The sequence below is a fragment of the Lampetra planeri genome, chromosome 17 (assembly GCF_965212315.1).
Source record: "Lampetra planeri chromosome 17, kcLamPlan1.2.h2, whole genome shotgun sequence".
NCBI lineage: Eukaryota > Metazoa > Chordata > Hyperoartia > Petromyzontiformes > Petromyzontidae > Lampetra > Lampetra planeri.
The window spans coordinates 3,135,253-3,149,378 of NC_136123.1; the positions used below are offsets into that span (position 1 = coordinate 3,135,253).

The 14,126-nt window shown below is 53.1% G+C and overlaps 1 protein-coding gene across 1 annotated transcript in view; it reads left to right on the plus strand.

Moving 5' to 3' along the window:
• Positions 1-13,269, plus strand: part of LOC144723262 (beta-1-syntrophin-like) — a 47,261-nt gene extending 33,992 nt beyond the window's left edge. Inside the window, exons 4-7 of the mRNA XM_078601853.1 lie at positions 1,033-1,175; positions 2,141-2,340; positions 4,803-5,005; positions 6,000-13,269. Of these exons, the coding sequence (XP_078457979.1) occupies positions 1,033-1,175; positions 2,141-2,340; positions 4,803-5,005; positions 6,000-6,095 (642 nt within the window). The 3' untranslated portion in view covers positions 6,096-13,269. The remainder of the gene's footprint in view (positions 1-1,032; positions 1,176-2,140; positions 2,341-4,802; positions 5,006-5,999) is intronic.
• Positions 13,270-14,126: the final 857 nt, after the last annotated feature.

The following is a 14,126-nucleotide window of genomic DNA, read 5'->3' on the forward strand; positions in this document are numbered from 1 at the left end:
TTTCCCTCCACTACTCCCCCCGTGTTTTTTGTTATTGTTCCCCCACTTCCAGAAATATGTCCGGTGCTTGCCGCCGCCTCCGCAGCCGTATAGCCTCCTCGCATGGGAATGTAAACACAGATTATATCAGGAGGCCCGGACCACATGGGTGGTGGGGGTGGCAGAGTGAGCGAGCTCTGTGCAGCTCTGTTAGTTGTTCAGTCTCTCCTGTGGATGTGTGTTTACCATGTTCTGTGAATTCTAAGGCACCACGGTGGCAAGATGTTAACTACCTTGCCTGGTATACAGGAGGTCGTGGGTTTGAGCCTGGCGTCTATATATTTGCATGTTCCCTCTGCCCGTAGTTACGTTGTTTTTTGCTCTCCGGGTCCTCCAGATTTTCCTTCCACATATAAAATGGACGTGCGTTTTGAGTATTTGGCTGCTATATATTGCCACGCGATAAGCCACTTCGTTGAGCTATCATTTGTGGCAGCCAGGTCGCTTCTGAAAAATAACTATAAAGCTCGGTGGGCTTTACCTGGTAAAATATAAAATAGTTTAGTTTTAGTTTAGTCTCAACGAGACTGCACCCCAGACTTGTGCCCGGTATGAATTAAGTTATGCGAATCTCCCAAGACCCGCGCGGCCGGCGTGGGGAGGCCTGTCATCTAGCAGCGGAGATTGGCGCAGACGGCTGCATGTGTGTACGAGGAGAGATAGACGCTCAGGCCCTCGGGGACATGAACCCAGGAGAAGCTCGGGGTTGCTGGTTCGTTGTTCCGGGTCGAACTGGGAATCGTCGCGCTCGTGTCGGCTCCAGCGGCTCACGAACGACCCTTCTAGGCCCTCGCACCGGACGCAAACTCATTTCTTTACAACCCGCTTTTTTGTGTTTAGTTTGTTGCCCTTCCCCCGCACCTCCGATTCGCACGGTCGGCTACGCACGGTGCGAAATAAGTTCAGCGTACACACGTCACACCCCCCCACGTGCTCTGAGCCCTGTCCTGACCCCGTGACCCCCGACCCCTGACCCCAAACTCCCCACGCAAGATCACGGGGGAGACGGGGCGGCAGACGTGGCGTCCGACGCTGGTGGCGCTGACGGACACGGACATGCTCCTGTACCACGCGTTGCCCACGACGCGCGAGGGCTGGCAGGCGCCCTACCGCACCTACCCGCTGCTCGCCACGCGGTAAGCACCGGCAATGCCGCCACAGCCACGACTCTCATTGCTACCAACGCCACCGCCGCCAACGACCAACTCCACCGTGACCACCGCTGTCATTACTACCGCCACGACCAAGACGATCATTACCACCACGTCTATCATTGTTGCAAACGTCGATTTAAAGCTTTCGTGACTGCAGGGATTCATCTTCTTGGTTCTTTCGGTAAAGTCACGTAGAAGGGAAATAATAAAATATTTTTTTTTTAATAAAACATAGTAAAATAATAATTGTATTATGTTTTTTTTCTTATTTTATTATTTCCCTTCTACGTGACTTTACTGAAAGAACCAAGAAGATGTTACAAACGTCATAAGCAGGACCATCGCTACTCGTACTACTATCGCAACAAGCACCCCAATGACTACCACGACAAGTATCATTACTCCTGCCATTGCCCGAATCAATGTCTTTTATATATACACATCTTGACTTAAAGCATTCGTGACTGCAGGAATTCATATTCTTTGGGTCTCTCGGTAAAGCCACCGTAGATAGAACAAATAAAAAATAGAAAAAATAAATAACTAACAATATCATATTTTTATTATTTTTATTATTTGTTCTATCTACGTGGCTTTTCCGAAAGACCCAAAGAATATATATATACATATTTATACTTTAAAGCAGTGTCAGTAAAAAACAGGCCTAAGCCAAATTTCGCTACGATTTAATTGTGCGTGCAGTGGCTTCCTAATATCGGAGCGGTGGAGCTTTCCAGACGGCCGCAGAAGCGCACCTGAAAGCGCGCGATGCGGTGACCACCGCCTTTCGTTCGATAGCTCGACAAAAGGCCGCTGCCGCCGCGAGGATGTCCGTTGCGTTGCCTGTGCGCCCGTGCCACGGTGGTGCGTGCTGCGCTGCCCGCGGTGACGCGTCACACGGCTCGCCACTCTTTTCGACATTAATCCGTACGTGCGTACGCTCCCAGGCTGGTGCAGGGCGGCATTCCCCGCGATGCTCCGACGCAGCCTGGCGCCGAGCTGTGCCTGGTGCTGCGCTCGGGGACCCCGCACGGCGTGGTGACGCACGTCCTGCGCGTGGAGACGCAGCGCGACCTCGCGCACTGGGGCCGCCTCCTCGTCGACGGCTGCCACGGCGCCGCCGCGCTCATGCGCGAGGCCACCGTCGGTGAGCGGCGGCCGCGTTCGTCGCGATCTTTTTATCTTTACCAGTTCACAGGGGGCGCGCCCCGGCGGCGAGATGTTAACTACCTCACCCGGTATGCAGGGAGTCGTGGGTTCAATTTCTGACTCTCTCCGCACATGCAACTTTTGTAGTTTGCGTGTTCTCCCCGTGGTCGTGTGGGTTTTTCTACGGGTCCTCCGGTTTGTCCCTTCGCATTGAGAAACAACATCACGCGTTTACAGTTTTTGGCTGCTCTAAATTTCCACGCAATGATGAGCCACTTTGTTGAGCTGCTATCATTTTCTTGGCCAGGTCGCTTATGAAAAAGAGCTGTATAGCTCAGTGGGCTCTTACCTGGTCAAAAACAACTTTTTCTATGTAAATAGTCATCCTCATCTCTCGCAGACGTCCGCAGAAGCGCATCTGAAAGCGCGCGAAGCGGCGACCGTCTTTGTTCGGTGGCCGGCCAAAAAACCGCCGCTGCTGCTGCGAGGACGAACGGAGCGAGCGAGTGACGCGGCGCCCCTGCCACCGCTGCCCCGCCGCGCAGTATAAGTCGACGATATTTTTTAAAAATTAGTTTAGTTTTCCTTTCTCGTGACGAGCAAGGTGTGTCGTCGCACGCCACCTCGGTTGCGCTACGTCAATCCCAGCGAGTTTCGCTGAAACGCCATTCCTCGTGGCTCACCACAGACCCACCCCTTCGCGATCACCAGTCGTTTACGTTCAAGTAGCAATGGAGTCGTTGCGCTGCGCGCATTTGTTAAACGGTGGCCCCATGCGACGGAGAAAATCTACAACAAAAATTGATAGAGATCTCGCGTGTGTGTGTGTGCGTGTGTGTGCGTGTGTGCCCCATGTAAAGTCGAGAATGCCGATTCAATTTTGAGATTGTGTGTGTACGTACGTGCGCGTGTGTGGGGTAGCGGGGGTGGTGCAGTGGTTAGTCCCGAAGTGCTGGAAACCCAGCGACCCGAGTTCAATTCCCGCTCGCGGTCAATACCGTGTGACAATTATCCGAACCGGTGCTGGGTCTCTCCCCTAGGTCGCCTCAGCCTAAAACGAGTACTCGGTGTGGTGTGTGCAAAACATCAGCACTGGGGAGGCAAAGGGGGCCCCGCGCGGTCGCTCGCCACGCCACCCAGTTCGCGTGCCGTGCCGGCTGTCACCGGAACTGCCAAACGGCTATGCGGAGAATAGAGGGTTTTTTTTTAGTTTGGCGTAAATATATCAATGTGTCGCTAAACCCGCCACCACCCGACCGACACAGCCAACTAGTAAGGGTTTACACATAAACGGAACATGGAAATTCGTTACTAGTACAGCACACCGGCGTGTTGGAGAGCCAAGCTACAACATTTACAATCTGAGATCGACGTTATGCGTGTGTCCACCACATGAAGTACGGAAGGACGGATTAAAAGTCGGCTTGGAGACCTTGGGTGTGCGTGCGTGTTCCACGCAATGTAGAGGGGGGGAGGTTGCTCAAATTAAGATGGAGATCTCTCGCGCGCGCGTGCGTTTGTATAAACGTATGCCTCCTATGATGTAGAGAACGACGACTCAAATTAAGATAGCGATCTTGAGTGAGTGTGTGTTCGTGTGCGCTTGCATGTCCGTCCCATGTGATGCAGAGAGCGCTGTGAACTGTAATCGGTGCTCTCCACATCATGTCTGAGCTGTCGTTTAGCAATCGTCGGGCGTGCGCTGCTTGTGACAACGAATGTTGCCTTTGAACGGGATAGTTTGGGTGGTAAACCTGGACAGGTGAACCGTGGTGAGTAAAAGTTTGGGAAACCCTGACTTGTACAATGGTCATATATCATCATCAGCAGCAGCAGCAGCTAAGCTCAGTCCACTGCTGGATGAAGGTCTCCCCAAGACGCAACACTTGATGTAACTTAACTCCATGGTGCGTTCCACTCCTTGGGCTGCTCTTCCGTCGCTAGTCTCGGCCAGCGGCCATCGTCCTCTCTAGAGACGTGCGCTGCCCAAGGGCCCTCGTAATAAAATACGGTGGTCAACTCTCTGTTATCCGTGGGCGGATTATTCGTGTTGCAGGTAAAACATGCCGCTAAAGGTGACTGACCGCCAGTGAGTGAGTAGCAGGAGTGAATTCGTGATCACCTTTTGCTCAATAACCATGATGTAATAATAATAATAATCGAGAGTTTGCTATAATCGGCCCCGTCACTTTGTGTTTAAAAAATGTACACGATTAACTCTTCGTGCGTCCCCATTTTCGTCGTCGTCATTGTTATTGTTATCATCGTTGTCATCATAATCGTCGTCATCGTCGTCATTGTCATCATCGTCGTTGTCGTCATTGTCATCATTGTCGTCGTCATCGTCTTCATTGTCATTGTCATTGTCCATCGCCGTTGTCATCGTCGTCGTCTTCATTGTCGTCGTTTTCGTCGCCGTCGGCGTCACTGTCGCCGTCCTTGCGTCACATCCGGGCGCAGCGTGCGTGTGGAAGGGCACCGACTGCCGACTGACGGTGCACTACGAGAGCGGCTTCACCCTGGCCATGGACCCGGGCCCCGGGGCGGCCGCGGGCGCCGCGCCGGCCGTGCTGCTCAGCTACCCGTTCGACCGCCTGCGCCGCTCCACGGACGACGGCGTCTCCACGCTGTGCCTCGACTTCGGCGGCCACGAGGGGGAGGTGGTACGTACTTTGGGCGCCGCGGCGGCTCGGAGATGTTAACTAGCTCGCCCGGTATACAGGAGGTCGTGGGTTCGATCCCGACCCTTGACTGCCTGTTGTATATTTGGAGATTGCGTGTGTCTCTCTCTCTTCCCCGTGGTCGCGTGGATTTTTGTCCGGGACCTCCGGTTGTTCCCCTCCACATTTAGCATCAACGTCACGCGTTAAATGTATTCGGCTGCTATACATTTCCACGTGATAAGCCACTTCGATGGGCTATCATTTGTGGCCAGGTCGCTTCGGAAAAAGAGCTACGTAGCTCAATGGGCCTTGCCTGGTAAAATAAACATAGTTTAGATTAAGTTCATAGTTAGATTTTTTATTTATTTCGCTGTTGCTAAGCGCAGGCCCGAGAGAGCCCCCCCCCCAATATGCCAAGCGGTCAGCAACAAACGGCACTGTCAAGAGTTGTAATGAAACGTTCAGGTGAAGGTGCAGCCCCTGCAATTGCCTTGCTCACGCCGCTGCTGGCCGATGGGTCTCCACCGGCGGGCGCTCTCGAGAGCCCCCTCTGCGGAGGGTACTTGGCCTACTCTTCCACGCTGTGCCTTGACTTCGGTGGTCTCAACCAGGGGAGGCGGAGGCGTTAGATGTCCTTTTTTTTAATGTTTTTGTAAAAAACAATAGATATATGTAAAACGTTCTCCGCGTACTGGCCCTTGAGGACCAAAAGGCCACACGTGAAGCGACAAACTGCACTGTTGAATGTGTAATAAAAAGTAAAGGTGCAGCCCTGCAATGCCTTGCTCACGGCCCTGCTGGCGGAATAGGCCTCCGACCACGGGAAGCTCTGAGAGAGCCCCTCTTGTGTTGGGGTGAAAGAACCCGAGAGATTTTACATCAAATGCGGTTGAGTGAACTTACCTCACCCACCGCTCATTCATGGCGTGCCAACTCTCTCTCTATCTCCGCTCGTCTCTTTTCTGTCTCTCCCCGTGCGTGCAACACCGCGCAGCGCATAGACCTCAAGGCCTGCCCCAAGCCCCTGGTGTTCATCCTCTACTCATTCCTGTCGGCCAAGGTGGCCCGCATGGGCCTACAGGAGGCGTGACATCGCCCGCGGTGCCGCCCCGGGGGCAGCCCACGGGACAAGACTCTCGCACCTGGCAGCTGACTTTGACCGGTGCCGGTTTTATTTTGTAACCCGCGCCTGGCCTGTCCACCACGCTTGGTACGGGGTCGTAGCTCACGGTCGATCCTGGAGCAGCAGACCTCACCCGGCTCCCTCGAGCGTCCGCCCGCGTCAAAGGCTAAAAACGGTGGGGGGGGGGGGGGTGGAGGAGGCTCAGGTTTGGAGCTCTTTGCCACGGATCCCGCCGCTCCATTCTGCGGCGGCCCCTATTAAGTGATGCAACTCGGTGAGCTGAGGGGAGGGGGGTGGGGGGGCTTGGAGGCGAGTGAGTGCAGAGTTTGCGGCGCACGGTGCCCCCCTCAACGCCTCCATGTAGCGGGGTTCATTTCGTCAGCACCTTCGTGTTTTGAGTCGGGGTCTCGTCGACGACAAGCTGCGGAATTGTCAGCACGTTTGAATTTGTGGATTTAATTTAGTCACGAAAATTTGTATTTTTTTAACGCTGACATAATTCAGACACCGGTGTTTGCCGTTGATTTTAGTCGGCGCTTAACGCCTGAGCTAAATCCACGGGCCATCGACTCGACCAACACAAGATTGTCACCGATATACGAATATGGAAGAGACTAAAATGCGGACTAAATGAACCACTGTGCCGGGGAGGCGGCTTCGGCCTGCACGGCCGGGGCCCTCCCGCCACGGGGCAGGATTCTCCGCGCTCAGAGCCATGGGACTCGCAAGAACTTGCCCTCCCGGAGGTTGTTACCGGGTGCCGTCGGATCCGGACAACGCCGTTGCCGCTGTGATTGATTGCCTTCTTCCCCCCTTCCCCGTTGCGCCCATGTGGTGCCAAACTAAACACGAACTGCTTGCCACTGATGTTAGCGTGGCCGGGAATTGAACTCGGCGCAATGTGCTAACCGCTGCCCCGCACTTCACTCCCATTGTTACATAGTCAGCCCCATACCTCCGACACCTCAGATTAGAACGGTCGGCTGCGTACGGTGCGAAAGAAGTTCAGCATACATATACGTACATTTGTTTCTGGGTAACTGTTGGCAAATAAAATTCCCAGGTTGGGGGGGGGGGGGAGTAACTTGGCCCATTATTCTCCGGTGGTGGTGGAGGAGGCAACACAAGGAGGGCCCTTCCACTTTGTGGAAAGTCCACGGCGGTCACCCTGTGGATTCAACGTCCACTTACAGCCACTCCTAACCGCATTATACATCGACATTGGAAACTCATTTCTTTCGGCACGGCTTTTCGTGTTTTAGTTTGGTGTCCTTCCCCCGCACCTCCGATGAGCACGGTTTAGCTACGCCACGGTGCGCAAAGAAGTTCAACCTGCGTACGCACAAGCCTCCCCCCGAGGACTGCGTGCCACTTGTCTTTGGCACCCGTACGTGTATATTTTGTTTTAAGATTCATTTCCTCGGCTTCATTATTATGGTGACGACTTCTAGTACTTTTCTTTGGATGCTGTCATCGGGGGATTTTGGGGACCTTCGTTGACGGGGCCCAAAGGCTGGCGAACTCTAGAAAAAACCCCGCGTCTGCTGAGCACAGCGTTGAGCCGACGTTGCATTTCAAAGTCCGGGAACGTTCACTCACTCATTTGTCAAGTCGGGAGTTTCTCAAATTCCAGCCGCATCGCTTTTGCCAGGTTCAACCGGGTGTGCGCGTCACGAGCAGCGGCTTTGATTTTCATACTTCGATGGAAAAGATTGGCGAAAGTAGACAAGGTTGGACCCCGAGATGTTACTCAAGGACTGGATTTTGCAATCTGCATCCACTCGGAAACTACCGAGACCCTCCGGGGCCACCCGCAGGCTTTTTAAGGGAGAATGTGTTGTGCTCTGCATCTACATCAGCCACGCGAAAGAAAAAACGGGAGAATAGGGTCAGGTGGACGGCCTTAAAGTTGTCGTGTTGCCGCCGGGTCGTGGTTCACGGTGGCTCAGCCCTCCGCAACGTCGCCGGATCGCGCTGCTCGGTGCACGATGCCCCGACGTTTCGCCCGCCTGCAAGTTACCGGAGCCGCATTTCGCTCTCGGCGGTCGCTGCAGGTGGACTCTCTCTCTCCCGAGTCACCGAGGAAACTCCTGCAGTGTGCGGAGCGAAACGTCTGAACGTGGGCGGCCGAGCGACACGCGGAAACGACCCGAAAAGACATTGGGAAGCGAGCCGTTACGGCACAAGCGGGAAAACCCACGCGGTGCCCTTCCACGGTGGGGTGGCGCTGCGTTGATTCTGCGGGTGCGTATTGTGCCGACGAGTGTGGGAACTCTGTGCTGCATCGGTGTCCAAAGAACAACTGCCTCTTTACATGGGGGCTGGCAGAGGGAGAAGGTTTAAAAATTGCTCTATAAATGGTTAAATGGTGCCACCGCATTAAATAACAAGCAGCACCCCCCCCCCCCGAAGACAACGCGCCACGCCGCGCCGCGTTGAATCTTTTCTCCGCTCGATTTTCGCTCCTCCTCTGCGAAACGCCGGCAGACCGCGGAGAGGACCCAGAGGCACTTGGGGACATCCGCCTGGGCCCCGCGTCCAGTGACAACAATTACCCCGCGGTGTCGCAGTGTAGCTGGCGCCTCCGCCGGGGCCGAGGTGAGACGTCGTGAGGTCGGCACAGGCGAAGCGTGGCACTTGCGGAACAGCGCGAGTGGGTGACAGGCTGATGGACCCGGACGAATAGACTATAAAGTGGAAATACTAACGTAATACAAATCTTAAGCCTCCTACTTGTAATGACAATCTTAAGCCTAATTCTAGTCATATGGCCCTAATTCTGGACCCTGACCCTAACCCTGAACCCTGGCCCTAACCTTAACAATAACCGGTAGCCTCTTAGTCTCTTTCTCATCATGTGATCCTAATCCTTAACCGAACCATGACTATAACTGTACTGTTCTTAGCCTGACTAATATAGTCCCGATGACCCAACCCTAAACCAGAACTCTGGCCCTCTAGCCCTAACCATAACAATAGCCCTCACTTCTACTAATCAGCCTCAATTCTAGTCGTAACTTAGGTCCTGGGCCGAACTCCACCGAATCCAAGCAATAGCGCAAGCCTGGTCACAAGCTCAACACGTGAGGCATGTGTGTAGCGATGTGGATTCTCTTCCACGCGACACATGCAGCGGGACCGCGCGGGAGAGGACCGATCGCGCGCGCATTTTTTTGCGATGTGCGCGATGGAAAAACGCCGGGGAGAAACTGAGGCAAGTGGAGCGGACAGGATTGCCGCAAACGAGAGACGGAACAATCGAGAAACGATACAAAAGAGGTGGTGGAAAAGAAACCGAGGAATTTATTTGTGAATAGGATCGCAACGCCTGATTGCGACCAGGTCATCGAATCGCGGCGGGTATTCAGTCCGCGGTAACTTGTCACAATGCACCTCTGCCCAACGGTGTCCTCGCTCTCAACATACCGTGTCAACGCATACGGTTTACCAGAGGTGGGACAAAGTCATTGTTATGCAAGTCCAAGTCGAGTCGCAAGTCATCAAATTCATGACTCGAGTCTGACTCGAGTCCAAGTCACATGACTCGAGTCCACATCTCATAGGTGGGACAAAGTCATTGTTATGCAAGTCCAAGTCGAGTCGCAAGTCATCAAATTCATGACTCGAGTCTGACTCGAGTCCAAGTCACATGACTCGAGTCCACATCTCATAGGTGGGACAAAGTCATTGTTATGCAAGTCCAAGTCGAGTCTCAAGTCATCAAATTCATGACTCGAGTCTGACTCGAGTCCAAGTCACATGACTCGAGTCCACACCTCTGCGGTTTACCCCATATTCTTGTACAGGGAAATTTCGTTTTCAGGTCAATACAGCGTATAGCCGTTTCAATGCGGGAAAATGTAGGTTTGTCTTTTTTGTGCGTTTCTCCCTTGTAATGAGACTTTGTAGGATGAACGTTGAGATTTAAGGTTTTAATTGGTCTGTAATAAAGTAAACACTTATAAGGGGTTGACAGATATTCCTCAACCAAAACCCTTAAGACCTGTGACCTCCTGTTCCTAACGCTGGCCACTAAACGCTAGGCTACACAAAAGCCGACCAATCGAAACTTTTGAAAAATCTGAATCAACGACCTGGGGGGGAGGGGGGGGTAGAGGGGGGCGGACAACTACAACGCCGCCGCTGCCGCACTGATGCCACGTTGAAAGATGAGCGAGCGAGCGAGCGGAGCCACCAGCCGGAGGACGAGGTGTGGAGCAGGAGGACGGGGAGAGGTCGCGTGGGTCACGCTCGGCGTCACCCCCGGGGGAAGCGTCGCCGGCGCTTCTCTGCTGCCACAAAAAGCCACGGACCGAAGTGGCCTTACGCTCGCCGGCTACGCGCCACCGTTGCTGCGTCGCGTTGGATCCGCAAGCGCCAAGCAGCCAGTGCGCTCGCGTCTGTCGCGCGGGAGGACGTTTAGAATGCGGGACGGTTGTCGCTGCCCGATGCAAGTGCTCGTGTTTCTTGAAGGCAGATTATAGTCGAGCGTGCGTGCGCGCGCGCCGCAGGAACAGCGGCGCAGCGGTGAGCACGCCGCGCTACGAACCCCGCGACCCGCATCCAATTTTCGGCCGCGGGTTGATAAGTGACGACGATTTTACGGCCCTGCGCGTCTCCCCCCCCCCCCCCCCCCCAAGGTTGACTCGGCCTTACAAAAAAATGAGCACCTGGTGCCGCGGCGCAAACGTCAGGCACGGGGGGGGGGGGTGGAAGACACGGCAGTCGGAGCGTGGGGCTTGCCGCACCCACCTCGTGCACGCCGTGTGTCGGCCTTAATAGGTGCTCGCTAACAGCACTTGCCCCCAACTGCCTGTGTAGGCTACGCGGGGAGGATCTTTGTGTGTGCGTGTGGGAAAATGTGTGCATGTGCACCGCTCGTGCAGTGCGTTACCTTGAAACTAACCCTGCTCACGGTTTTGGGGAATTTTCTACTCCTAATTTAGTATTTTATTTTGTCTGGCTCTGTATTAAATGTTGGTGCGCTTGACTGTTGTTTGCTGCCGCTGCTGCTGCTTCTCGAAGGATGATAATGATGACGAGGGCGGCGGTGCAGGTACTTGGCGACGGCGGGGTCTATCGACGCGGTATTTTGATTGTTGCGCAAAAAAATTAACAAAAACGGCGGAGGGAAAAGGGGCGGACCACGAGGAGCACTCCAGTGGTGATGGTGCAAATGATGATGATAATCACGGTGGTGAGCTGTTATTTGAATGTCAAAATGAGGCCTGGGACAACACTTACATAATTACACGTGCGGAGAAAGGACCGTTTTATATTAAAACGTTCAAGTATTACAACCGGCACACACTTTTTTTTTCCAAAAGCTTTATTCCAGTTTCGTTTTTTTTAAGTACACCCATATAATATTGAGATTTGACATCGCACTCGCATCCTTCCTTATGTTATAATAATAATAAACGCAAGTGTATACGGAGAGTTGTATGCCGTTCCACGTGAACCTTTGGGAAAACATTGTTCGCAGAGGATGTTTGTTGGTTTGTTGCGGGGAAATGTAGAGTAAATACAAAGCGTTTACTTGAAAACACTGGAAAATAAAGATTTGCTGGGAGGGGGGGGGATCGGGGTGGAAATAAAAATGTATTTTAACTACTAATAAATTAATCCTAGTTTTTCCTTGTCTCGCCACCGAAAGCCTCGGCTGAGTCTCGCGACTTATTTTCAGGAGGATGCTGCTCTTGAATGTTTTGGCAGTACTATTCTTTTTTTGAGCGCTGCCATGTCTGCTTATCGGGTTAATAAGCGGAGATCTCTGAGAAAAAAAAAACTATGCTAACGGGGGGGGGGGGGGGTTAAATTGTTCGGAATTTCACATGCAAAGCTAAGCGGCCTACTTGCTGAACTGCCATCTGCTGACACAAATCCGAATCTAGTTTCCACGCGTCTGTAGAGGATCCATTGCGGCTTTTCCAAATGCCACCTTGCCCTGGGCCGATGCGAGAGATTTCGGCCATTTAATCCGGCTCAAAGGGGCGCCTGTAAATCCCGTGGTGGGATCATTTTAAGTGGAACGGACCCTTGCAGTAGCTGCAAATGTGTAATAGACGTGCCCACAAATGGTGTCGATATTTTGTTTTCTTCTACAGGATCGAATGTTTAAGTGTGCAGAGCTGTGAAGGTTCACCCTCCCGCCTATATAGTCTTAAAGTCCATACAGCCAGTTAATGAATTCCCTTTCACAGACGTGCACGTGTGTGCACACATCCCACACACACAACCCTTGGCTTCGTGTTAACAGAGCCAGGCAGGTGTGATGTTGCTTTTTTAAAAGGTGTGCAAGACGACGGGGGTGCGGTGAGTCGCACGGCGAAGTGGTGACCGGTGCTAAACTTATCCTTTACAAGATTGGTGGCAGTCAGAGCAAGATGGCTCGTTGCCACCTTCAGACGTCAGTGTCGCCCGTATTCAAGACTTGCTTGCCGTGGTGTGTGACGGTGAGCACAGTTTGACCTTTAATGCAGGGTTCACCGGTATGACTCGATCTTCCGGCGCAGGAGTTGAAGCAATTGGCACGTTCCAAAAATCATGTCCGCCTCTGTCCACCCCTTCAGTATAAATGGCGACACCAAAGTCGATCGGCAAGGCCGCACGTGGTGGCTAAAGGGGTGGAAGGGTAGGCCCAAATACCCTCTAGAGCAGTGGTTCTTAACATTTTTGCTGCAGCCTGCACACCCCTTGGGTTCTCAGAAAGGGCATCTCCAGGGGATGCGTGCACCCCAGGTTACGAACCCGCTCCTCGAGAGGGACCTCCCTCTCTCTCTGGAAATGGTGCGGGCAATAAATGTGTAGGGCTGCCGACTTTAGATTTGTTTTTGTGTGTGTGCGTGTCTTCTTTATTCAAGACTCGAAACGCTCTTGCTTTGCTGGTTCTCTGGCGCGCACTTGCACTCTGTACAAAGTGTCCCGTCGTCCCATCGGCCAAGGCTTTCCGCGCCAGGGCTTTGCTTCTGCTCTAGCCCACAACAAAGCCATTAGCCGGGGCAGCTTTTATAACGTCTTATCGAACCACCGTGGCGAGGTCGCTACGATACCGGAGTGGCCGTTTACTTTTTGCTTTTTTGCCAAACGACGCGTCGTTGGAGGACCGATGTCGTTTGCAATTAAAGGGCGGCAGAGCGTTGATTGGTGGGTTGTTGGTCTCGCGCCTCGTGTGTCTTTTCGGAGCCGGCGTGAATTTGCGGTGCGCGCACCACGAGGCCACGCGCGATCGCGTACGAGCGTTGGGTAGCGCACGTGTGCGCTTACGTGCCATGTGTTGGGGGGGGGGGGATGTGTGCGCACCAAGGCCGTAATTATAATATATATTGGGGGGGACACATCTCCCCCAATATTCAAATATGCTCAAAATGTCCCCCCCCCAATATATTGCTATAACATATGTTAATATGATTGTGGTAATGGTTGTACTTGATTAATCGCTAATCTCTGCCATTTCATACTATGAAACAATGAAACAAAAAAAGGTAAAAAAAACAGAGCAATGTAATACAATCCACTATTAGACATTGTAAAAAATAAATAAATAAGTCCATCCTATGTGTTAGTGAATTTTTTAATATTTTAGGCAGGAAATTAGTTTTCAAATTTGGATTTTTTTCTGGGGGGGGGGGGGGGGTATCCCCAGACCCCCTGAAAAATTTGGTCCCGTCCCCCCCCCAATGTTGACTCCATGGCTATGGCCTTGTTGCGCACACGCGCACATGTGCGTACGGTATATCATCCTCTCGACGTGCAACGTTGGCCCAGCGGTGGCGTGTGGGTGGACAGAAATTGGCCGCAAGTTGGCCCAACGGCTCCACGTGTATTGGGTAATAAGAAGGTCTCCCTCGCTCGATGCGGTCGACGCGTTTCGAGAAAAGGGCGCACACAGCGGACACCGCACGAGACGGCTGCCTCCCGAGTAGCGCGCACAGGACACACACACGCATTTGCATTTCTGTATCTCTGTGTGTGCATCTGTGTGTCCGTGCTTATCGA